The sequence below is a fragment of the Rhopalosiphum maidis genome, chromosome 1 (genome assembly GCF_003676215.2).
Source record: "Rhopalosiphum maidis isolate BTI-1 chromosome 1, ASM367621v3, whole genome shotgun sequence".
NCBI lineage: Eukaryota > Metazoa > Arthropoda > Insecta > Hemiptera > Aphididae > Rhopalosiphum > Rhopalosiphum maidis.
Genome location: NC_040877.1, coordinates 38,602,575 through 38,626,780, shown reverse-complemented (window position 1 = coordinate 38,626,780; position 24,206 = coordinate 38,602,575). Strand labels below are relative to the sequence as shown.

The 24,206-nt window shown below is 26.9% G+C and overlaps 3 protein-coding genes across 5 annotated transcripts; 1 reads left to right on the top strand and 2 right to left on the bottom strand.

Annotated features, from left to right (window-relative positions):
• Nucleotides 1-1,638: 1,638 nt before the first annotated feature.
• Nucleotides 1,639-13,688, bottom strand: LOC113548120 (5'-3' exoribonuclease 1). Of its 2 annotated transcripts, XM_026948807.1 has the most exons (31): nucleotides 13,343-13,687; nucleotides 13,148-13,279; nucleotides 12,603-13,076; nucleotides 12,338-12,499; nucleotides 10,818-10,938; nucleotides 9,405-9,559; nucleotides 9,265-9,327; nucleotides 9,061-9,185; nucleotides 8,630-8,996; nucleotides 8,432-8,543; nucleotides 8,174-8,352; nucleotides 7,935-8,107; nucleotides 7,747-7,872; nucleotides 7,312-7,432; nucleotides 6,974-7,250; nucleotides 6,768-6,919; nucleotides 6,535-6,707; nucleotides 6,254-6,446; nucleotides 6,075-6,195; nucleotides 5,795-6,009; nucleotides 5,645-5,677; nucleotides 4,443-4,529; nucleotides 3,772-3,825; nucleotides 3,584-3,652; nucleotides 3,446-3,520; nucleotides 3,220-3,384; nucleotides 2,959-3,132; nucleotides 2,428-2,888; nucleotides 2,252-2,370; nucleotides 2,076-2,185; nucleotides 1,640-2,012 (listed from the first exon to the last, which is right to left on the bottom strand). In XM_026948807.1, the coding sequence occupies exons 1-31, from the start codon at nucleotides 13,415-13,417 to the stop codon at nucleotides 1,878-1,880; spliced, it is 4,998 nt and encodes a 1,665-aa protein (XP_026804608.1). In that variant the 5' UTR covers nucleotides 13,418-13,687; the 3' UTR covers nucleotides 1,640-1,877. The 2 variants fall into 2 exon arrangements, with proteins under 2 accessions (XP_026804609.1, XP_026804608.1); XM_026948808.1 differs by lacking the exon at nucleotides 4,443-4,529 and having other exon boundaries at nucleotides 1,639-2,012; nucleotides 13,343-13,688.
• A 454-nt stretch (nucleotides 13,689-14,142) lies between these two features.
• On the top strand, nucleotides 14,143-15,894 carry LOC113560337 (O-glucosyltransferase rumi homolog). Its single transcript, XM_026966143.1, has 6 exons — nucleotides 14,143-14,300; nucleotides 14,418-14,574; nucleotides 14,652-14,853; nucleotides 14,951-15,229; nucleotides 15,314-15,546; nucleotides 15,612-15,894. The coding sequence occupies exons 1-6, from the start codon at nucleotides 14,210-14,212 to the stop codon at nucleotides 15,802-15,804; spliced, it is 1,155 nt and encodes a 384-aa protein (XP_026821944.1). The 5' UTR covers nucleotides 14,143-14,209; the 3' UTR covers nucleotides 15,805-15,894.
• Nucleotides 15,895-16,314: 420 nt separating this feature from the next.
• On the bottom strand, nucleotides 16,315-22,358 carry LOC113560336 (STE20/SPS1-related proline-alanine-rich protein kinase). Of its 2 annotated transcripts, none has more exons than XM_026966142.1 (10): nucleotides 21,287-22,358; nucleotides 18,704-18,816; nucleotides 18,393-18,643; nucleotides 18,152-18,317; nucleotides 17,814-18,049; nucleotides 17,631-17,745; nucleotides 17,412-17,519; nucleotides 17,211-17,311; nucleotides 16,540-16,726; nucleotides 16,315-16,480 (listed from the first exon to the last, which is right to left on the bottom strand). In XM_026966142.1, exons 1-10 carry the CDS (start codon nucleotides 21,441-21,443, stop codon nucleotides 16,403-16,405), a joined length of 1,512 nt encoding a protein of 503 aa, XP_026821943.1. In that variant the 5' UTR covers nucleotides 21,444-22,358; the 3' UTR covers nucleotides 16,315-16,402. The 2 variants fall into 2 exon arrangements, with proteins under 2 accessions (XP_026821943.1, XP_026821942.1); XM_026966141.1 differs by having other exon boundaries at nucleotides 18,143-18,317; nucleotides 21,287-22,261.
• Between the last annotated feature and the right edge of the window lie 1,848 nt (nucleotides 22,359-24,206).

Here is a 24,206-nt window from a genome sequence, read left to right as displayed (position 1 = left end):
GGGCTGATCAATTTTTGTAAAATACAATTTAAGATTTTTGTAGCGATTTTCATAAATCATTAAAAATTAAAATGATTTTAAAATTTTCTTGATATTTGGAGGGGGTGCAGCCCCTCAACCCCTCTAGCTACGCCACTGATATAGATGGGTACCTATAGCTACAATTAGTATAATTTTTAGACTATATTATCAAATTAATTAATTATCTATGTGGATTGTACCTATGAGTTATATGGGTCCACTAGGTAGAGAAAAGGAGTAAGCGCGTGTTTTTCTAACACAATCATAACTAAGAAATGGTTTTATGAATGGCCACACCGAGAGGACAAAATTAAAACAGTGTTTTGTTTTCTGATAATTTCGTCAGTTAAAGGAAAATTTTAAAATCGCTAACAATTTTACAATATTACTTACATAGTATTATAAACCACTGGAATGAACCAAAACTATTTATTTCATAGGTACTGTCAACTAAAATCATATATTTTAATATATGCAGTCGAAGATAGTAATGAATAATTGATTATATTATACTTTTAGTAGTAATATTATTATAAAATGTATTATTATATTAGCCATGATAGAAAATTACTATTGTCTATTAAAGTAATAATTATTTTGAAGTAAAAAATAGTTTATTCATTTTTTTTTTTAATATCTATAATATTTATAAATTTGTGTGTTTATTATATATAAATTATCAATTATCATTATGCTTTAAAAGCATAAAAATTACCCGTCATGGGACACAAAATGTATAGCCTTAATATCACTGGTATAAAGTTTAAAATATAGTTGATTTAATTGGTACTATTATTAGTACTATTATTATAAATACTAGTATTTATAATCAATGGTACTATTTAATAGTCTATTGAAATTTTAACCAGTCTATAATTTACTACTTATTAATCAAAAAATTGAATTTTAAATCTAGAATAAATCTTACAAAACAGGTTAAATACGTGGGATTTTACAAATGTCTGGTCAAATTTGGATAGTTCAACTTAAGTTTTAAATCTTCATTCTAACTAAACTTACAAAATTAAACCTTATATTTTACTATTATGTAACAAGAAATATAGGTATATATGATAATAATAATCATACATTTTAATAACTTCATCCTTACTTGTCTTACATATACTCATGTACACAACTTAACTAATGAAAAATAATAACTTTTAATAAAATTCAAATAATTTTGTTTGTTAATTCCTATCTTTTACATTTTTACTATACTAAATTTTAAATTCTATATATTGAAACAATCAAAAACAGTATAATGCAACCACAAACAACTAGATTCTTAAATCATACAGGAATTTGAAATTTAGAAATTAAATAGATAAATTGACACATATGAATAGATTTTTACTTGTGTGTGAGAAACATAAATTGGTTGTTTATTTTAGTATTTAACTGAAAACTAAGGCTTGCAATAATAATGCTAGTTAATTAAAATCTTATATAGACACTGTAAAAATAAATATTTTTTAAATTAATTTCATGTAAGATTTATTTCACACTTTATATTTTTAATATTTACAAATAAAAACACTGTTTTACATATTTTTTAAAATACAAAAAAGAATAAATTAAAAATAAACATCAAGTTTAAAATAATGTTTAATCCATTATTACAATCTTAAATTAAAAAATTAATACAGATACATAAATTAAAACGCTAAGTATCAACCTAATATTTCAGGGTAGGAATAGGCTGGGTCAATTTTTAAAATTATAATTTTATAAATATATTAAAATACCCAATTAATGTACGTTATACCTACAAACAAACTGCAATTTCAAATTATTTTCCAATTTATGAATGAATATGAAAATAAAGATTAATATAATAAGTAAAGAACGAGCAATTATGGTTGTGAAGAGTTAAAATTTGCAGCTACTTTTACTTTACGATTGGATGTGGACTGGTCATTAGCTGCTGGTGAAAATGCACTCGAAGGACTTGGAATCATTACTCTGTTACTTGACATGTACTGTTCATTCTTAAAAATTATTTTATATTTACATTGAATGTAATAAAGTGGCTATATTTTTTTGATTATTACCATTGGTATATCATTCGTTGTTGTTGGCATATATTGTTGATAATTCATATTTTGTTGAGGTTGATGGTAGACGTTGGGAATAGTATTCATTGGATATTCATTATTTATTACTGAAAATAAATAAGATCATTAACAATAAATAATATATATTCAAATAACATTTAAAATTAATTTACAATTTCTGTTTGTGGGTTGCCAATGGACAGGTGGTTGTGGTAATTGTGATGGATTTACTAAACTTGTGAAAACTGGTACTGCTTTAGAATACTGCAATTCTTGTTGATAGTTCAAAAACCTTTAAAAAATGTGGTTAGATTTAAAAAATATAAATCATTAAAACTAGGAAACATACTGTTGCTGTTGAAGTGGATAACCAATATGACTTTGTTGTCTATAGACTTGTTGTGGAAAAGGTACTTGAAATGACTGTTGAGCAGAAACTGGAAAACCAGGTGGAAACTGCTGAAATGATGGTCGGTAGTGTTGTGAGGAATACTCAAAATATTGGGGCACTTGTGGATATGGCTGTTGGGGTTGCTGATGCTGTTGTTGTTGTTGCTGCTGTTGCTGTAGCTGTTGTTGCTGCTGCTGTTGTTGTTGCTGCTGCTGCTGCTGTTGATGAAGTTGTGGCTGATAAGAAGGTTGAGAATTGAAAGATGTAATCCAATTCATAAACACATTTGATGATGCTTGTTGAGACATAGCTCTTCGATCTGACTTGGGTGGCTTTTTCTGTGTAGGGTGTTCATTATTTTTATTAGCATCCATTTGTTGAACAATAACCAATGCACGAGAAGCAACTTCTTCAGATGCCTAGATAAATTATTATACATAATAGTTAATATTTTTATATATATTTTTTTTAATAATAAAGTACACAAACCTCAATATATGAATGTTTTGCTTCTCCTCGTATTGTAACACCACTTGGTAAAATCACTTCTGCATTATACATTTTAAACCCATTATCATCTACTGAATTTATAAAACTATACTTAGGAAGATTATAACCTTTCTGTATATAATACTTTTCCAATGCTATAACCATTGGCTTTTCCTAGAAAATGTATTTAATTAAAATATGTTTTATACTTAAATTGTTATACTACAATAAAATTATAGAATTAAAACACATGTTAGTTACTTGAACATTGCTTTCCATCGGGTTGTTGAGTTTTGGAATTACATTTTCATTCATTTGTTCATTAGTATTATAATTAGAGCATTGAGGTTCTATTGTTTTTAAATCACGAAAAGATGTTTCTGGTATATAATTTACTGATTTATTAGAATAATATTCTGGTTCAATCTAGAAAAAAAAATGATTAATTTAGTAAAAAAAAAATAAAGAATATTAAATATATCATTACTTCATTTGGTGATGGAACAAAATTATCTTCCGATTGGATTTTTAACATTTTCTTTAATGCAATTGTTTTAAATTCCTAATTAAGCAAAGAAAATAATATTAAAATTATTATTAAAGGGTTTTAAAATTAAATACTAACACATGCTTCAGCATTCAATTGTATTTTGATGGAATTATTATTAATATGATGTCCATCATTAACTGTCCCCTAAATTTAAGAAAAACAATAATCAAATGTGGAAGATAAATTTTAATTTTACATTAAACTAATTAAAATATTTTTTATTCTATAATAAAAATAAATTAAATATACAGAAAAAATCTTACAGTAGGTGCTTGGAGAATTTTGTTAATCTTGTTTAAACCTTGAGATTCTTTTTTCTAAAAAAAATAAAAAAGATTGTACATTAAAATTAAATAACTGAATAATTATATAAATTAAGTATGTTGTATTCGCATAAGTTTTCTCTATCAAACATGTTGCATAATAAATCTTTACACTAGATATCAATTTAAGTTTATTTATAGTTAACATAATAGCAAATTTGTATACTACAATTGAGAAAAGATTATTTTTCTTTGTAATTTTTATTTTATAATAAATCATAAGTACTTGAATAATTTCAAATTTATTAACTCGCTTTAAAAAAAAATAAATATGAAATAAAACACCTTGCTCAGGAAATATTCATATTTTCCTTTACCAATCTAATAATTAAATAAATTCATAAATAATATGATTGTGCTATTTTAAATAATTTAAATGAATGCAAATATTTAGTCAAATATAATGAATTAAAATTCTAAGGGTTTACATAATAGAATTTCATTTAGTTATTTCTAAAAATACCAGATTTTTATTTAAATTTATAAATAATATTTAAAAAGTATAAGTAATAAATAAAGTAATCAACATTATTTCATTTATATTTTTCTAGAATTGATTAATTTCTAAATAATTTTTGTAAAAAAAAAGTGAAATGTATATTAAATTTTACTTGTTGACGTCGCCACGATTCTTTTGGAGCCAATGTGATTTTTTCTTCCCGAGATTTAAGTTTGATTTCAGAACCATTATTATTTGACTATTTTTAAAAATGTAATTATTAATAAATGTATGCATACAAACATTTAAAAAATAAAACAGTAACATTTTACATTGCAAATATCGTTCAGTAGTTTTTTTTATATTTTATTGTTGTATCCAATAAGACAATAAATAACATATGTAAACATATCAACAACCTAATAGGTTACTCATCTCCTATAAAATATTACTTGTATTGGGAAATTGAGTTCAGTTTACGAATTATACATAAATACAGATTAAATACATTATGTATGAATAATAATATTATTGAAAAGTTTAAAGAAAAAGAATATTAATATATAAATGTAAGACAATACATTTATAGTTTATACTAACAGTGGCATCCAAACCCATTACTAGTAATAATAGCAAGCAAGTATAATATTGAAATAACAGTAAGGAGTGATAAATAAAAATTATTAAAAATAGACTCCATTCTACTTTGTTTAATGACAGATTATAATTTCTAATACTAATGGTTTGGGAATAAGATGTCAATAATAAACATAAATATTAAAATATGTAGCCAATATATTTTATCTTAACTCTAATAAAGTTTTTTGATAGGTACATACTATACCAATAAAGTAGCGGTAAGTAGTATACTACACAAGTATCAATGATTGAATTTATTCAACATATTAATAATTAATTTTATTCACATAGGTACAATTTTAAATATTGACAAAACCAAAATCAAAATGGATTAAAAAAAAAAATTTATTTAACTTAAAGTTTAGGAGCTCAGTTATAACTAGGTACATTAAAAAAAAAAAAAAAATGTTTTGGATGCCACTGTATACTGAAATGGTAAAAAATATATAACATTAAGATGTCTCCAACAAATTTACAAAATAGAGAATTTGTGTTCAGGAGAACTATTAGTTAGTTTTAATATTAGAATGAATTGACCAATATCAAACTTAAAAGTAAGAATATTATCAGTATTTTTAAATTGCAATATTTTACACTCATACTTTCTTAAAACTTAAAATATTATAAATGTTGTACATTTGTAAAATACAGATAATATAAGTAGGTATGTCGTGCATATTCTTAAAAGACATTTTAAATATGATATATTACCAAAAATATAAGAATATAACTAACCTGCAAGTGTTCCCATATACTCAGTTGAGTGTTCTTAAAATAATAAACAAAATTAATATTATAAATAAATATTTTGTTAAAAGGCACATAGTAAGACAGTCTAAATAACTAATACATTTTTAAAGTAAAAATGTAAATAAAAAAACATACCTGTTTCTCTGAATTATGAGTCTGATTTATGGTTTTTTTTACAACTAAAGGTTTGTATAACCCATTACGTATAGCGTGTGATAAGTTTATGAACGACATTCTACACAATTTATAGCCACGATTAGTAGAACCACCAAATGATACAGCATTTGGAAATTCCTTATCAAATATAACACTATACACAATCTCAGTATCAATATTTGATTTAGAAATACCTAAATAAAATACAGTTTATTACAGTGTATCATTATTTATAAGTTAAAACTAAAAAAATACTCACCGATTACTGTGCCTTTGAAACCAAGAGGGACTTGATATGAAGATCGAATACATACTATACGGTCTAATACGCGTGTGTCTGCTCCTTCGTCAGCTTTTAATTTGTCTAGTTTAGTTATTGGCTATAAAATAAATTTAATGATAATACATTTCTTCAATGTCCAATTACAATTAATTTACTTTAAAAAGATTTTGTGATTTCACACTTAATGTCACAGTTTTTTTGTGTTTTAAATTTTCTGTCATAAATTCATCCATATATTTTACCACAGCAGCTATTTTAGATGGTTCCATTGATCCACAAGTTTGTTTATCTTTAGTTAATGAACGGATTTCACCAAGCCATTTTTTTAGTTCATCTAATTTTTGTTTTCTGTTTAACAATTAAAAATTATAACTGTACCATTTTCATCATATTAAATAAGGTTAATCATCAGACTCCTTTAAAAATAATAACAAACCTTGTACTTGGATCTGGAAACATATCTTCAGACTTAAAAGTATCCTTGGCACTTTCTGTATTTAATAAAACATTTATTAACTCTGGGAATCTTCGAATATACTCACTTAACAAATCTATCGTTTTTTGTGAATACATCCAAACATTCTCAAATTTTTTTGTAAATCCAACAACCTATAAAATCAATATTTAAATAAATAAAACATTTATAAATATATTAATTATAATTAATACTTCTTCATTTCGTTTATTTGATTTAAGGTTCATTCCAATATTTATTTTTTTTTCATTCCTGTCTTCATATGTTTCAACTGCTAAGAATATTGTTCCAGTAATTTTAGCAAGTAAATGTGAATTAATTGAAAGTTTAGATGCTGCAGTATTAGCTAGAGGAAAAAAATATTTTTTAAATGTCTCAGAATAAAATCACTTTAATTTACCATAAAAAAGTTCTGTAGAAACAGATTCTAGACGTTCTTTCAAATCATGAATGTATGGTTCTGGTTCAAGTATTATATTAATCTTAACTCGTGAAGATATAAAACCTCCGAGAACATCTGCTTGACAACCATAAAACGGAGCATCCAGCACAAACACTTTACTACCCAGAGGAAAGTATTTTTCCAGAGTAAAATAACTTTCCTTCAAACTTGGATCAATTACTTCCAAGCCAGGTATGGATGTTTGATAGGCAATTGTTGATGAAATATCATTCCACTATTTAAAAATTTAAAACATATAATATTCAGGAAAAATTTTGTAATAACTAAATACATACAACTTTTATAAGATCAACTCCACTTCCATCCTGCCTTGGCACATATTTGGTTCCTTTTAAAGTTTGACCACGCAATAATACATGAGTCTTACCAATATCAATACCACGTGTTGTAATAAACCTGATTTAATTATAATGTAAACAATTTTAATTCAATTTTATTGGTTAACTCTAATAATGACATGAACCCTGAATTTTTAGATTAAACAGAAGTCAAATAAAACTTTATTAATTTTTATAAACCCAAGGCTAGTTAAAAAAAAAGTTAATAATAAAGTTTAAATAAATTTCAAATTACAATTTATAATATTCAAATATATTATTTATTTATAAAATTAAACTAATAGGGGTTTGATTCAGTTTAAAAATTGAACAGTTAGTAACATCCACTATAGTTGAATTAATCAAATAAATCAAATTAATATAATTACTAACATCTTAGCAATGCCTTGGGCCAGTAGATTAAACTCTTGTATATCTGATTCATTCATTTCTCGTACTACCAATTGTTCATCCTCATTAAATGATAATTTTACTGTTGTATTTGAAACAGCAGTAACCCTAATAATGTTAAAAACTTATTAGTTATTTATATGGTTTAAAATTCATAAAATATAACTTACTTAATTTCTTCAAGGTGAGGCCAATTAACATAAAGAGTATTTCCAAGCAATTCCTTAGCAATATGTTGTATACTTTCATTATCATTTTCATCTTTATTATCAATTTTTATTATCATATTTTCACCCAAACTAGGCGATTGAAATACTTTTACATTACGCCTTTGTAATTGTGCCTAATATTATATTATAAAACTATAATAGCAACAATTTTTTTAAATAAAATATTGATTTTAATTTACTGTAATTGGAATAAGATGAAGTGATGGAAATCCAACATGGTAAACATCCATTTGTAAACCTGGATATAAGCCTTTAACTAGATCACCTATGTCAACAAAAATATCTTCACGGTTTATAGCTATTTTTTCGGCATGACTCTCTTCGATTGATGGAAAATATTTTGAAATCGAACCCGTACCTTAAATAAATATAATATAAGAATATATTACATTAGATTTCATTAAAATACATATATATATACAATATCATACACATACCAAGATTTTTCTTTGTATACATAAAAAGATGCATGGGACCATGAGTATTTCTACTTTTCTCATCTGCTGTTAATTTATGTTCAACCATTTTTATAGATTTAATTAAAATTTCCTAGATAACGAACAATCAATTTTTAATAAATTATTCATGTAATATATAATTGTTATACATTATGTACTAAAATAATTTATGTTTACTTCGTCAATAAAAGGGATTAGTACAATTGCTTCCCATTCATGTTGTTTGCCATTAAGATCGGTTTCAAATTTTTCAGGATAATATAATCTTATAGGACTAGCTTCTTCAGTCATTAAATCTTGAAAAGGTTTAGGTAACAATTCTTTACTAAGTGATGGCAATACTGCTAACAGCTGTTCATATGGCAAAAATGGTTGACCCAAATCAAATTCTATTTTAAGATTTTCAAAACCCTTAATGTCAGATATATATGGGGCATAATGATGTGGATAATACCAAGACCACGAGCAACAACCATTATAATAATAATTTAGATTCCATTGCAATGCCCTGATATATCCTTCAGCTTGTGAACGCATTACATCACTTAAATAAATAAATAAAATTAACTTTTATTTAGATTTAAGGAAAAAAAATCAAATAATCTTACTCTGTAACAACATTGTAATCAAGTTTGTTTTTATAATAATTTTCTTTATGCAAAGTAAATTCAGCCATAATGGATTCATCTTCAGTTTCTTCAAACTCATCTTCTTCGTCATCATCACTCAAAAGCTAACATTAAATTATATTAAAATGTTTGATTATACTATTTACATTTAATAATAAAAAAAAAAAAGATAAATATTCTTACAATTCTATCTGTGTCTTTTATTAATGCAGCTAATTCATCTTTGTAAGCAGGATCGTTATTAATCTAAAAATAATGTTTTTAACACATATAACATTTTATTAATTCCATAAATTAAATTTTTTAGCATGAAATAAACTAACTTTATTAGAAGTTGTAGTATTTGCAGAACGTTTGCCTTCTAAAAATTTTATATCAGCATATGTATCTCTAAATTGATCATAATCAAAATTAGCCAAAGTTTCCATAAATTTTTGAAACCGCTTTAGGTTTAATGTACCTTGTTCGTTCAAATAGCCTGAAAATGTTCAATTATACTTTCAATAATATAAATATAATAACTCTTAGAAATATAAAAATAATATGTATATTATTAATTTAACAGTGATTTGATTAAATTGTTACAAAAAGTCAACTATTATTAAACAAAAATAAAAATAAAAATGTTTATATAAAGTACCTCATATCAAATCATAGTAAAAAAAAATTATATTTTAAAATTATTTTAATTATAAGTCAAAACAGTTAATCATGAAGAGAATCATTAGAGATTTATTAGGTACATTTAATATCAAGCAATTAAAATAAATAATTAATAGAATAATATTACATTCAAATATAAATTTGTACCAAACTATGATGTATTTCAATGCGGTTCAGTTAAAATATTTACAATTATTAATTTGTTTTTAGTGTTTTTAGTAACCAAACTTGGTATAAGTTTATTTGAATATCAAACAGTTTGTAACATCTTTAGTTGAGAGTTCATAAAAGTGAATAAGGTTGCAGAGATCTCTTCATTTAATATTGGTGTACTAGAGATTCCCATTTATAATTTAAATACTCAAGTATAAAATTAAATGGTTAGTACAATATTAAAACATCAACATTTTTAGGAAATAATTATAATTAAATATAAATAAATAATTGTTAAATTAAAAATTTTATAATAATTTTATATAATTTATAATAATTAAAAATAATATTAAAATGTCCAAAAAATTTTTTTCAAGTCGAGTATTTTATGAGTTGTACGTATTTAAAGTTTAGTTGCACGGAGTGGAGTGGTACAGGGTTACTCCGCAAAATGTTTGTCTACTACTCCGCTTGTCTAAACTTTAAATAAATATAACTCATAAACTACTCACTCTAAATTCAAATAATATATATCAAAATACTCAAAAAATTATTCTGCTTTGGAATATGAAATTAAAACACTATGTTGTCATTCAAAAAAGTAAAAAACTTAAAAAATTATAAGGATAAAAAATATTTAAAAATATAATTTTTTAATAAAAACATTGTTTTTCAACAACTTTAAACTATGTAAAAAAATATTTTCAAAAACATTAATATTTTTTTAAATAATCAGCGTTGTTTGATAAAAGAATCATTGTGTATATATATATATTACATTATATAAATATTAAAAACACGGCACACTTCAAGGATGCTTGTGGTACAATGATTTAAAACCACTGGTATAATCTTTTGATTAGATAATACATTTGTCAACTCTAATGTTGATAAAATAATATTTTAACATACAAAATTACCTTCTACTTTAGGTAGAACATCCATATAAACTCTGTATAATATTGGCAATGCTCCTTTTGAAATATGAAGATCAGGTAGATGTGGAATAAAATCATTACCAACTAGAAAACCCATCAATACCTAAAAAAATAGTAATTAAGATAAATGCAAATATATTTTTAGTTTATAAGGTAGTGGTTTTATTTACAAGTTCAGAACTACATTCCTTTAATAATAATTTTTTTTTATACATTTCTTAATGTACATAAAACTGAAATTTAAAGAATAAATTCTAAATTGTTAAACTTTAAGTTCCAATGATAATAATTCTTAATCACGGTTTTACTTAAAATATAAAATAGGTGTAAAATGTAAACTAAAATTTGCTATTCTCTAGTAGTTATCACATTCATTATTAAAATGTAATTAATTATCAATAACTTCAAAAACTTAATAACATGAATATATACTTAGAACATTAAGTGTAATAACTCGGAAACTACTTGTTTAAATTTCAATTTATTTACATTAAAAAGTACAAAAAAGATCAGTTTAAAGAATTACTATAAAACATGGTAGTACTGATTTAAAAATAATGAGTTTGGAGCATCTTATAAAATTAACAATATAATATGAAAATATAGTCTTTCAACTTTGTCCTTAAAGTGTATTTAATTCCAAAAATAAGTTTAAATTAAAATATAAATATGAGGTAACTATGATTGGTGATGAATTGGTCTATTAAATATAACCACCAAATAAACTAACATCCATTTAAGTTACAAATGTACCTGCATACATTTTCTCTATTTTATAAACGCATATTATAGTAAATTATATATTCTAATGAATCCATTTAACTCCATTATGCTTAATATTATAATAAATTTACTAATTATAAAATTAAAACAAATATTTTTTTCTTTTAAATTTAACAATAAATTTACTATAATATTAAGCATAAAGGAGTTGAACAGATTCTTCAAAATGTACAATTTGTTAAGTTATGTATTTCATGAAATGTAGATGTGTAGCGTCTTTTTTTAAAATACTCCAAAACATCTGTCAGTTTAGTAAAAAAAAAATGTTTAAATATTTTTAAGTAATGTTAAAAATATGAAATCTAAATTTTGTGGGAACTTTTATTCATAAAAATTATTGGCGTTATATTTAAGAAGACATAGTGCCTGCATGTGTTGTCTCTGTCTTATACAATATTGTGCTGTTAATTTAGATATTAGAGTTTATTGACCTATTAAAAAATTTAAAGATAAGATTATTATCTAGGACCCTACATAGCCTTTTATTGATATTATTATTTTTAAGTAACTTATGATATTTTTAAAACTTATGTGGGTACTATGTCCACTTAATAGTTTATTTAATTGTATGTATGTTATTCTTTTTATAGAACAATAATTCAATATTAATACTTATATATTTAATATTGTTAGGATTATTTTGATGGAGAACAAAAGGGGTTATATCTACTACAAACATGTAAATATTATAAATAATATACAAAATTTACAAAATTTACCCAATCATCAATAATAGACTCCAAATCATATTCAAAAGGTAATGTCTCTTTCAGTTCTTGAAATTCTAATCCAAGATAATCTCTCATTAATGATAAATGTAGAAGAAAAAATTGTGTTTCATCTACAGATATTTCTTTTTTTGCTTTACGTCCAAATTTGACCTATTGCACAATACAATACAATAAATATGGTATATATTATTACTGCATAATATAAATAATCAGTTGGTAATTTATAACTTTATTTTTAAATTAAAAAAATTACCTCTTCCCTAAGCAATGAAAAATATGGTTCATGTGTGCATAGTCCCAACATTATTAAATCTGCATCCAAACCATAGAGACAGTGTCTTGTATGAGGGTTATACCCTGGACGAGACTTTATATATCTAATGTAATCCATAATTTTATGTTCTCCTTCACCAGGAACCTGGTGTCCAGATAATATCACCTGAACCTTAGTCCATAATGGGTCGTTGGACATTTTTTCGGCAACAAAATATTCAAGCTCATTTTGCAAGCGTACCATAAATGGGGTACCTGGTGTAATACAATTAGAATCAAAGCGTTCTTCTGAAGGTAACGTTTCACCTCTGGAAATCGCTTGTTTCATTTGTTCAGCAGCTGTATGGGCTGATCGAAAACGTCGGCCACGTTGTTGATTCATTTTTGCTCGAGGAGCAACTCCATCAATAGCCATAAAGAATAATTTTTGTGGTTGAATCATTTGAAATAATACCTAAACACAAAAAAAAACATTAATAAAAGTTAGTACAGATATTATAATTAAAATAATTATTATTATTAAACCTCTAAATAGTGGAAAATATTTTTAACAATAGTCTCTTCAGATATACGAAAATGAGGATCATCGTCATTTGGATGTGAACAATTATGAATAATACCATTCATATCCAAGTAAAGATTATCAAACTCTGGAATCTGCAACACATTAAACAGTTAATAGAAGTAATTTATAGTTTATTCATTTTAGGACATTAATACCTGATAATCTTTAACAAGCTCACTGAGGCAGGGATAGCGTTCACTCATGTAACGGAAAAACTTTGGTACACCCATACTGAATAAAACCTATTAAAACTTAATTCGAAAACTTATTTCATTAAAAAATAAAAAATGAGTACAAACTAATTTTGTCAAAACAAAATTGAGTAAATAAAAATTGTTTCTTAATGCTCATCGACTTGTGTATTTTGTGTATAGCAAAAATATAAACATTAAACACTAAACAGTAGTAAAGTACGAGTGGGACTTAACTATAGTACGCATGACACTGAATTAATTTTTGTCATGATAGTAGATTTTAGAATATCTACTATTACACGACTGTCGGAGTAATTTGGAGTAAGTTGGACTCTCGGTTCTAGATATATTTACAACCGTGGTTGGACTACAAAACACAGAGTAGGATTACAGTCAGTGAGTCGACGGACGAGTAGTTCAACTAGACAAACTGTAAACATAACCTTAAATATTATTTTTAACTGATAACTAATAAATAGATAATGATAACAATATTTATTTTATTTTGGAATTTTTAGTTTTGTACTGTGTAATGGTTATTGAAAGTTATTATTTTTAATTTGAGTTTAAAATATACATTTTGTTTATTAGATAAATTCTAGTTAAATTATTTCTTTTAGTAATTTATCATCTAGAAAAAATTTACCGTATAATTTATAATAGTTTTTATAATTTAACGCATCTAAAATATTTTAATGACCTTAGTAATACAATACTTTTTAAAAATAGGACTTTAAAAATTATCCATAAAAGGATATGTCGTAAATAAAAAATTAAATATTTTGTATAATTTCTCGTTTCTGTTTAAATGAATATATTATTTAAATTATGTACACTGTGTACATTGTTTTATTTTATTTATTCAATGTTATTGTATGCCAACTTGATCATGGCCATTCCAAATCAATGTATGACAAATGTAAGTATTAATTTATCTTCAATAGTTTTATTTCTATTTGCTTTAAAAATAAAATATGGTTTATTTTAAATAGCCATTAATTTATTATGAAATTGCTGTTCTTGTACATTTATTTAGTATCAAACCAAATTATTAGCAAAATTAACAAAGCTAAAAAAGAATATACTCCCTGTGAAACAAAAAATGGAACATGTTTTTTTCCAAACATCTTGAAAGATCTTGAGCCATTTAAAGATGGTATTACTCATGAAATGATAATTGCAGCAGCAGACAAGTAAATATAAAAATGTACAAGTATCAATTATATTTGTAATTTTTATACTCAATCATGATTTTTATTTTTATTTTTAGAGGAACTCGTTATATGATCTTTAATCATGACTTATACAGAGAAACAAAGTGCATGTTTCCAGCCCGTTGTGAAGGCATTGAACATTTTTTAAGTAAAATTCAATTAAATACTCCAGATGTAGAGTTCATTTTAAATACACGAGATTGGCCTCAAATAATAAAACATTACGGAGACCCTAAACCTGTTTTTTCTTTTAGCAAGGTGAGAGTACTAATTTTTTTATTATTTAATTTATGCATTATAGGTTATATAATTATTCAATTAAATAGTATAATAAATTGATTAATTTGTGTCCTAGACAGATGATTATGCTGATATAATGTATCCTGCATGGTCCTTTTGGAGTGGAGGACCAGCTATCAAATTACATCCATCTGGACTTGGCCGCTGGGATTCTCTGAGAAAATCTATTCTGAAACAATCTGAACAATGGCCATGGAAAAACAAAAGTTCTAAAGGATTTTTTCGAGGTTCTAGAACTAGTGAACAACGTGATTCACTCATACTTTTATCAAGAAATGAACCAGAACTAGTTGATGCAGCATATACAAAAAATCAAGCTTGGAAATCTGAAAAGGTACAGTATTTATTTAATATATCTTTATGATAATGATTAGTTGATTGTAAATTATAATATCTTATTAACATTTAATATTTGTAGGATACACTCTTTGCTCCACCGGCAGATGAAGTATCATTAGAAAACCATTGTCAATACAAATATTTGTTTAATTTTCGAGGTGTGGCAGCTAGTTTTCGTTTTAAACATCTTTTTTTATGTAAAAGTCTGGTTTTTCATGTTGGAGAAGATTGGAAGGAATTTTTCTATCAGTTTATGAAACCTTGGTATCATTATGTACCAATAAACCCAAATGCATCCGAAAAAGATATTAAGTAATTTATTCAATTAATATATAATTACCTTTTACAAGAATTTATTCTATCCTCTTATATTGCAGAAATATTTTACTGTTTTTCAAAGAACATGATGATCTAGCCAAAGAAATTTCAGAACGAGGTTATAGATTTATCAGAACCCATTTGAGAATGAAAGATATAACATGGTATTGGGAAACACTGCTGCAAGAATATGCCAAATTATTGAAGTACAAACCAAAATTAGACAATGAACTTAACCTAGTTAATAGGTGATCATCCACAGGGTATAAAATAAGTGTTTTTCAATTTTCATACTTTATGAAAAAAAAAATATATAACTTAACAATTTTTGAAATTTATAAAGACTGTTGTACTTAACAAAATTGTATTTATTTTAAAAATAACAAAAAAGTATTATTAATTTAAATTTAAAAAAAAAATTCAAAAATATTTCATTAAAAACAGTTTATTATGATTTGTAGTACTATTTTACTGACTTCGGTTATAATAATTTAAGAAATGTTTGATACTGTTATATTATGCTAACTTTAGAAACAAATATTGAAACAGAAACTTTTTTTAAAAAAAATGATGATGAAAGTAATAATAATAATAAACTGATGTAATAATGAAACGACTTATTTGGAATTAAGTAACTATGAAAAAGTGGTACACTGAACACAATTTACTAAACACAAGTATGTTGTTGCTAAAGCATATATATTTTTATTCAAAACCTGAACTAAGATTCTATGTACAAAAATAAATTATATTATTTTAATATATATATGCATACAAAATTTTATTAAGACATACAGAGTTAATTTTTTAGTGGCACAACAGATGTAAAACTCATTCAGTAACTAAGCTTTTAATCTGCATAAGACAGCTGGGCGTAACCAACTAGCATTTTCTCGTCCGGTATTTCATCACTGTTGCAGCCAGAAACCTAAGTGATAAATAATTGTAATTCAATTCCATGCCTCAAACTATAAAATGTATACTTACTAGAGCAAAAGTAACTGGTCTATCGCGAGTTTGATTACCAATTAGCACACGCAAATTCATAGCTATTACATCAGCATCCCTGCAATCTACCAATCCAGCTCCCACAAGTTCAGTAGAAATACCATCGGGGGTATCATTTCCCAATAAGAACTCAAATCGAATATCATTAAGTTCACGATTGGAGTTTCTAAAAAAAACATATAATTATCAATAATATCTAAGTTTATACTTATAAATTTAATATAGCTGTTGAATTTTACAGAATTGTTTATTTAAATATTAAATATAGATTTTGGCACAATATTTCTATAAACATTTTTATTACTTGATGATATTTTTTTTGGTGATTAATATAGCCAGCGTCCAAGAATAAATTTAAAATATTAAATCAAATTCATTTAATTTAATTTTTTTATTATTTTTATTTATCGCTAATTAACAGTCTGCAGACTAATTTTACAATAAGTACTTGACGTGAATTACTCCAAGAAAGGAGTAGCCCTATACTTAATATATGTGATAATTCAAATTTGACACTTAAATAGTTAAATTCAACTAACTATTATTGTATATCATTAAATATTTATTTACAAATTAGATCAATAAATGTAATAAAAATAATATGTTACAAATAATAATTTAGATTTATAAAAAATAAAATCAAAACTAACCTCATACGTAGGACAAGATTTAAGTGTTCATCACCACTTTCATGTTCACTATCAGATGATTGAGGGACCTCAATTAATTTATTTAATGGTTTTTCTTGACACTAAAATAATAGAACAAAACAGTTGAAAAGTTAGTAAAATTATTTACACTATAAAATTACTAATATAACAATAATAATAAATACAAAACAAAATGTTTACCTCATCATCCGATGACTGTCCATCACATTCTTCTTCCGATGACCAAGTCCACTCTCCAGTTATTGTCCTATGTAATCTGCCAGATGTGCCCGGTTGTCTTTTTGATGCCTATTACATATAGATTATATTATAATCAGAACTTAAAAATTTATTTTTCTATTTAAAACCTAATTGCAAAAAATAAATATTAAAGGATTAATCTTATAATATAAAATTTACCTTTTGAACTCTGGTTTCTAAACTAGGACCAATAGCAATTAAAGTTGATTGAAGATATTTTTTATCTTTGGCTTTCTTAAAAATTGGATGTTTGAGAAGTTCAGTAGCTGTAGGCCTATATAAAAACACATTGTTTAATACTAAACTAGGGAGTAAAGTTGGAAAAAGAAAAAAATTAATTACCTTTTAGTAGGATCCTTCTGCAAACAATCAGTTATTAGTTTTCTGAAAGTTTTACCATAAGCTTTGTATTGATCTTTTTGATCAGCGCCAGTATCTAATGTTGGTGGATCATTCTGAAGTGTCAACATGAGAACCTTCATTGGTGGGTACTTGTGATATGGAGCTGTTCCAGTAGCTAACTCAATGGCTGTAATTCCCAATGACCAAATGTCTGCTTTGAAGTCATATCCGTGGTCCTAATGTATTTTTTGTCGGACAGTTTAGGGTTTCGAGCTTAGCGGTCGGTGTTTACCGATTGCATTAATTTTAGTTAAATGTTTTGCTTTTACCGTGTGTACCTGTTCCATGACTTCCGGAGCCATCCAGCAAGGTGTGCCAACAAATGTGTGTCGAACCTTCTGACGATTAGTATCATAACCAGTTGTTAACCATGCACTTACTCCAAAATCAGCTATTTGAACTGTTCCATCTTCACCCAAAAGAATGTTGCCAGCCTTTATATCTCTATAAATATAGCAATAAACAGTTATTATAAATTATTTTTGAATAGTGTATATATAGCCAAATATGAAAGAGTACCTATGGATTTGACTATTGGAATGGAAATATTCCAAGCCCTTCAAAACTTCTCTTAAAACAGTTGCAATAGTAGCTTCATCAAGAACACCATGACGACAATCACTTGTGCGCATTTTATGTTTTAGTATGTCAAGTAATGACCCCCCTTCTAGCAAACGTAATACTAACCATAATTCATCACCAACTACAAAACTAGTATGATATGTTACAACATTTTCATGCTGGCACCATGACATGGCTTGTATTTCTTTCTATATAGAATAAAAAATATTAAAATAATTGTTAACTATAGAATAAATATAAATCATTACTGTTAATTCATCCATGCTGGTGTTCCATTTTTCTAAATTTATTTTCTTTATGGCACATTTTTCTTGACGAGGCTTACAAAAAGCACAATGAACAGTAGCTGTAGCGCCAACACCTAAAATGTAAGCAATTATTTATTAATATAATTTATAAATACTCAAAACATAACAATAGGTATAATACATTTTTAATTTAACTAATTATATTCATGACAGAAAATACATAATATTAACCTAAACTAAAATTACGAAATTGTATAATATTAAAAAAATTGATGTAAGAAATGTATATTATTCTTAGGAAGTTGGACCCGAGGAATGATTATAAATTATAATAAACTTTGTATTATAATATATTAAATTATACATTCTTATAACAAAAATTAAAACTGTATAATAATCTAATAAGTTTGTGTGTTGCATTACTAATACAAACTGTACAACTATATTTATTTTAACGTATGTATTAAATATTAGAACTAACAATCTTTCTATACAAATTCTGAAAAAGTTATTTTTTAAAAGTATCACTAATATTTAAAAGCTATTTCCAAAAAATATATAAAATATATTTCGCAAAATAATATACTGTAGTTATAAAATATTTCAATAATATTTTACTTTCTTTTTCAATTAATTTAAAATGAAAATTATTTCAATATAACCAACATTTGAGTTAAATCTATTAATTAAAACCCAATATATTATGCATAAATATTACAAAAATGTAGATTTATTACAATTAGATATTATTCATAATTGACATAAAATTTGATTGAAATGCTAATCAACTTAAGATTTATTGAATCATTAATTTGAAAAATTATTGTGAATTTAATAAAATACTATGATGCAATTATAAAAATACTATTTTTTTACTGAAACTGGTTATATTTTCTAACAAAATATGTTTGATTTATCTACCTATTTAGTTATATATCAATATCATGCACTGATTTACAATTTTTATTGAATATTATTAAAATTTAACCAGCACTGGTATAGTTGTATAAATCTTATAGAAATTGAAGAAATACATTTAGATTTAAATTTGACCAATCAAATATACAAGGAGTACTAATTCAAATGATGATTTGCATAGATAGTGGCTAATCTGTTCTGGCCTCAAAAAATAGCATTTTTATATAGGTATAAGGTACCTAATGATATTTTATGTACAACAGACAAATATACTAAAATATTAAATTAATATGATGGTATAAATGATTCATTATTTACTTTTACATTACTAAAAATTGAATTCATTATCTTACAGGGTTACTTGAATATCGTTTAATATAAAAGGATATTGTATTCTAAGACTTAAAAGTTTAGTAAATTCAGTAATTTATTAGTTTTTATTTTAAAAATAAGAATATTTCTAAAGTACCTAATATACTATAATATATTACATAAATTATTTCTTAATTTTTTTTTTCATTTTATGAAAGTGAATTATCATGGTAAATAATACTTTAATATATACTCCTAGAGATAATAAGATTAATTAGGACATATTATATTGTACAATATAAGTTCATGGTAGATATATATTATAGATTTATAATATTACTTTGTAAATGTTTAATTGGAGTTAATACAAAAATAGATTTTAGTTTTAAACTTTTATTTATATTTATATTCAATATTAATTGAAAATAATTATTATTCTGGTGAAAAAAATGTTCGACTTAAATGCAAATATTATAAGTTTATTGATCTACCTACACAATTCTAAATTTCATTCATAGTATTTCAAATGCATTATATAATACGATCTATCTATGAGACAATAAAAATTACGAAATGTTTGACGAGAGGATTCGGGGATTTGATAGTGTACACGACACCTATTTGTTTTATACTCGAGATAAGAAATAATATTCAACACAAGAGTATTATACCTATGTGCCAAAATCAAAAACGGTTTCTGGATTTTCTACTTCTATCGTTTTGGCAATTCAACAAGACACGTTGATCAGGTACAAAAATCTGATATCTTACCGGACATTGTGGTCAACGGTAATCAATATTCGGCAATGATATCACAATATGGTAGGTATACCACTCGATAATTATAGTGTCGATACTTTAATAAGCCAAAAAAAGTACGATGGCAGAGCGAGGTGGTCGTGTGGAGGTAAATTACGAAGGAGGGGAGGACAAAGTAACGACGCGAGTTCGGGTTGACGGGACAGAGTGAGCAGTCAGCAGACACATTATCGAGGCATCTGTAGAAATCATCGAGTTCGGTGCGATCGAACCCGTTTGCCGAGGTAATAAAACGTAAAACAATAATAACAATTATTTATATATTTTAGAAATTGTGACGATATAACCTAAAAAAAAACTTTTGAAATGCAAAATAATGACGACTACCGGCATCGGCGAGTGGGGAGCAGACCAGGTGTTGTACATGGCCAGTGCGCGCCGGGTCCTCGAGGGGACTGGGGAGGCGATCGGGCGAACACGAAATGGATATAGGACGACACACCGGAAACGCATCGGCTAGGATTTAGGATTACGGGACGGCAGAGAGCAATCGGACACCACTAACAGCTGAATGTGATAAGAATATAAGATTACCAATGACTTCGCGAAGTTCGTAACTGTCTCGGGTGTTAGGCCACACGTTAGAAGCCGCAGCCGCTGCGGCGGCCGTCAAAGACGCGTTGTCCGCGACGGTGGCATTGTTATTGGTGGCGTTGGTCGTGCTTGTGGTCGTCGACGACGGCGCCGCCATTTTACCGCTAGCTGGCACTACAACGTGCCGGTGCTGTTGATATTCCGATAGGATTCGTGACGACGCCGACCGAACAGGCGCAATGGCATTTTACAACTGCACTGTCTGCAGTACGGCGGACGGCGAAATACTGGTGGCGGAGTGCGGACGACAATGCACTGGTGGCGGCGGCGGCTGCCGCAGCTTGGTCATGTGTGGTTGCGGTGATATCGACGGCGGCGGCGGCGGTGGCGGCGGTCGACGTCGTTCCAACTCAGTTGGAGCGCTCACGCAATGCAGGCGTCGGCGACGTCGTCGTCAGTTGACGCGCGCGCGTTTATAAATAATACGATATTATTATTTTATGTACACACACACACACTTATATATACAGACGATAACCGGGCTGTGTGTATATATATATTGTTATAAAATTACACGATGGTGCTTGCGAATTATTTATATATAATATATTCTCGAACAGTCATACACGCGTGAAACACTAAACTCGGTCGTTAGGTCGTTACTTCACGTTCGGATATTATTATTCTGCTGCTGCTGATCATAAACAAACAGGCGTAAAACACTACTCGAATGCTGCCGATCGGCGGTCGTGTAGTGTCAAGCGTGGCGCGAGGAGTGTTGAGTATGATATAAAAAAAAACAACAACGTTCCGCCCGTGAAATGTGAATAATTATTACGTGTCGCGGGACGGTGTGCGCGCACGCGTGTACAATAATATTCTCTAATAATAACGGACTAACAATTATAATAGTAAAACATATAATAATATATATTATAATATACGATCGGCGGCCGGTGCAATACTCAATTGATGCGCGTGCGTTTTCGTTGACCGACGGCCGTCGCACACAGTTGTTGCACCGCCGCCGCCGCCGCCGTCACCCGCACCACGGCCATGGTCGTTCGTGTAGAGCGGACGTGACGACGATTGACGGGTGCGAGGCGACGGCGCTGAGTAAAAAACCAAAAAAGCGTGTCGCACGGGTGGCCGGTCGTGTGATCGCGTACACAATACATTATAATATACGTATGTCGTCCGATCCGCCGTCCACTGCAGTTGCTGTCGCGCCGCCCTGGCGCTCTCCCACGCGACGTCGACACCCCCGCCAACGCGCGTTGTAATTATTTTTATGTATCATGACGTTCAATTATTTGTAATTCGTTTTGCGCACGCACGGTGCGTTTTTTTGATAATTTTTTCGTGTTTTCGACAAATCCAATCCAATTTGACGGGCCACGGGCGTGTAATTTATTATTTCGTTTAACACGAAATGCGCCGTAGTAATATCATTTACTTATTTTTTATTTATAATATAATCTATTACGACTACTGTTAGTGCACACATCTACACGTGATATTAGATACTTAATGTATATTTTATTTACAATAGCATTTATTATCTCGATTAATGCGTTTTTCGACTTTTTCCTAAACAAACACCTAAATAAAGGCCTCATGTGTTTACTATTGTGTATGCGTATGCGTAATATATTATATTATTATGTAATAATAGTTTATTGTAATATAGATATATACAACGCATTAAATTTACAATTGATTTGAATCTCAACTATTTCGTTGGGAGGTTGTGCTAATACAAGTAATACTCTAATAGTGACGCGTATTCGATTCCAAAAGTAGGTGGACAACTAAATATGTATACAGCAATAGCATGCACAGAGTGTATTGGCTATTGGTGACCATCCTTTAACTAAGTGGAATGTGGGAAATTATGTATAAATAGTAGAATAATATTACATATATAGGTATAATGAAATAGCCAGTAGCAGTTATGCTACAGTACCCATATGGTCTGTACCTATTATATAATATTATATAAACATTATCACTGATTATAAATACTATAGTATAATATTATTATAATATTGTAAATTTGTAAACACTAAACGAGCATTTACGTTTTACATTTATTTTGGAAGACGTATTATCTCAGTCGCACAAGTGCTAGTGCGTAACATAAAAAATGTACGTTAAGAGGACGTTATACCCGCATGTGTTGTCTCTGTTTTACTAACGTACATGATTAGCAAATTTGCCTTCAACAGAACACATATTGTGAGCTTGTAAGGTAAGCTATGTTATATTAAATTTACCTATCATCAAATTTAAAGGTAAGAATATTTCCTAGAACCCAGTAAACTTTTATACGTACATATATTTAGTTTAAGAATAGTTTAATTGTGGTGTATTGGTGTATATTTTTGGGTCAAAAGACAGATAATTGATATAAAATCAATGCTTATAGGCTATAGCTATGTACCTATGTAAAATATTATAACTTAAAAATGTTCATTTTATTATTTAACTTTATAAATCATTTTAATGTAGCCGATGTAGGTATGATTTTTCAATTAATCTATTGTTAAACTTAAAAGTAATAACATTTTATGTGATTAATTTTAAGTTTCTTATCGCTACTTTAATTTTGAAGAAAGTTATCAGTATCTAAATATTACAATTTTAAAATACAGATTATTCGCTTCAAAATTAAAATTTCAAACAAATTATTTCCATCGTACAAAATATTTTAGTCTTAAGTTTAGTAATAGGTAAATTCACTCTTATATTTAAACTAGCTAAGCTAAACGACAACTGCAGCACATAAATTTGCTATGTTACGTACTTGTAAGACACGTGCTGGTGTGATTATTTCGATATGAATAATCATTAGGTAATCACTATAATATAATCAGTAATGTGCATATTTTGGTATTTTACTTTATATAGTGTTGAATTA

Excerpts from the sequence above, each read along its gene's own strand:
- LOC113560337 (XM_026966143.1), top strand. The coding sequence starts at position 14,210 with ATGTACACTGTGTACATTGTTTTATTTTATTTATTCAATGTTATTGTA. Across the intron at positions 15,230-15,313 it reads AAGCTTGGAAATCTGAAAAG|GATACACTCTTTGCTCCACC; the intron begins GTACAGTATTTA and ends TAATATTTGTAG. Across the intron at positions 15,547-15,611 it reads GCATCCGAAAAAGATATTAA|AAATATTTTACTGTTTTTCA; the intron begins GTAATTTATTCA and ends CTTATATTGCAG.
- LOC113548120 (XM_026948807.1), bottom strand. The coding sequence starts at position 13,417 with ATGGGTGTACCAAAGTTTTTCCGTTACATGAGTGAACGCTATCCCTGC. Across the intron at positions 9,560-10,817 it reads TGTTCTACCTAAAGTAGAAG|GCTATTTGAACGAACAAGGT; the intron begins GTAATTTTGTAT and ends GAACATTTTCAG. Across the intron at positions 6,010-6,074 it reads TTTCAAAGGCACAGTAATCG|GTATTTCTAAATCAAATATT; the intron begins GTGAGTATTTTT and ends TATTTTATTTAG.
- LOC113560336 (XM_026966141.1), bottom strand. The coding sequence starts at position 21,443 with ATGGCGGCGCCGTCGTCGACGACCACAAGCACGACCAACGCCACCAAT. Across the intron at positions 17,746-17,813 it reads CAGAAGGATCCTACTAAAAG|GCCTACAGCTACTGAACTTC; the intron begins GTAATTAATTTT and ends GTTTTTATATAG. Across the intron at positions 17,520-17,630 it reads TAGAAACCAGAGTTCAAAAG|GCATCAAAAAGACAACCGGG; the intron begins GTAAATTTTATA and ends TATATGTAATAG.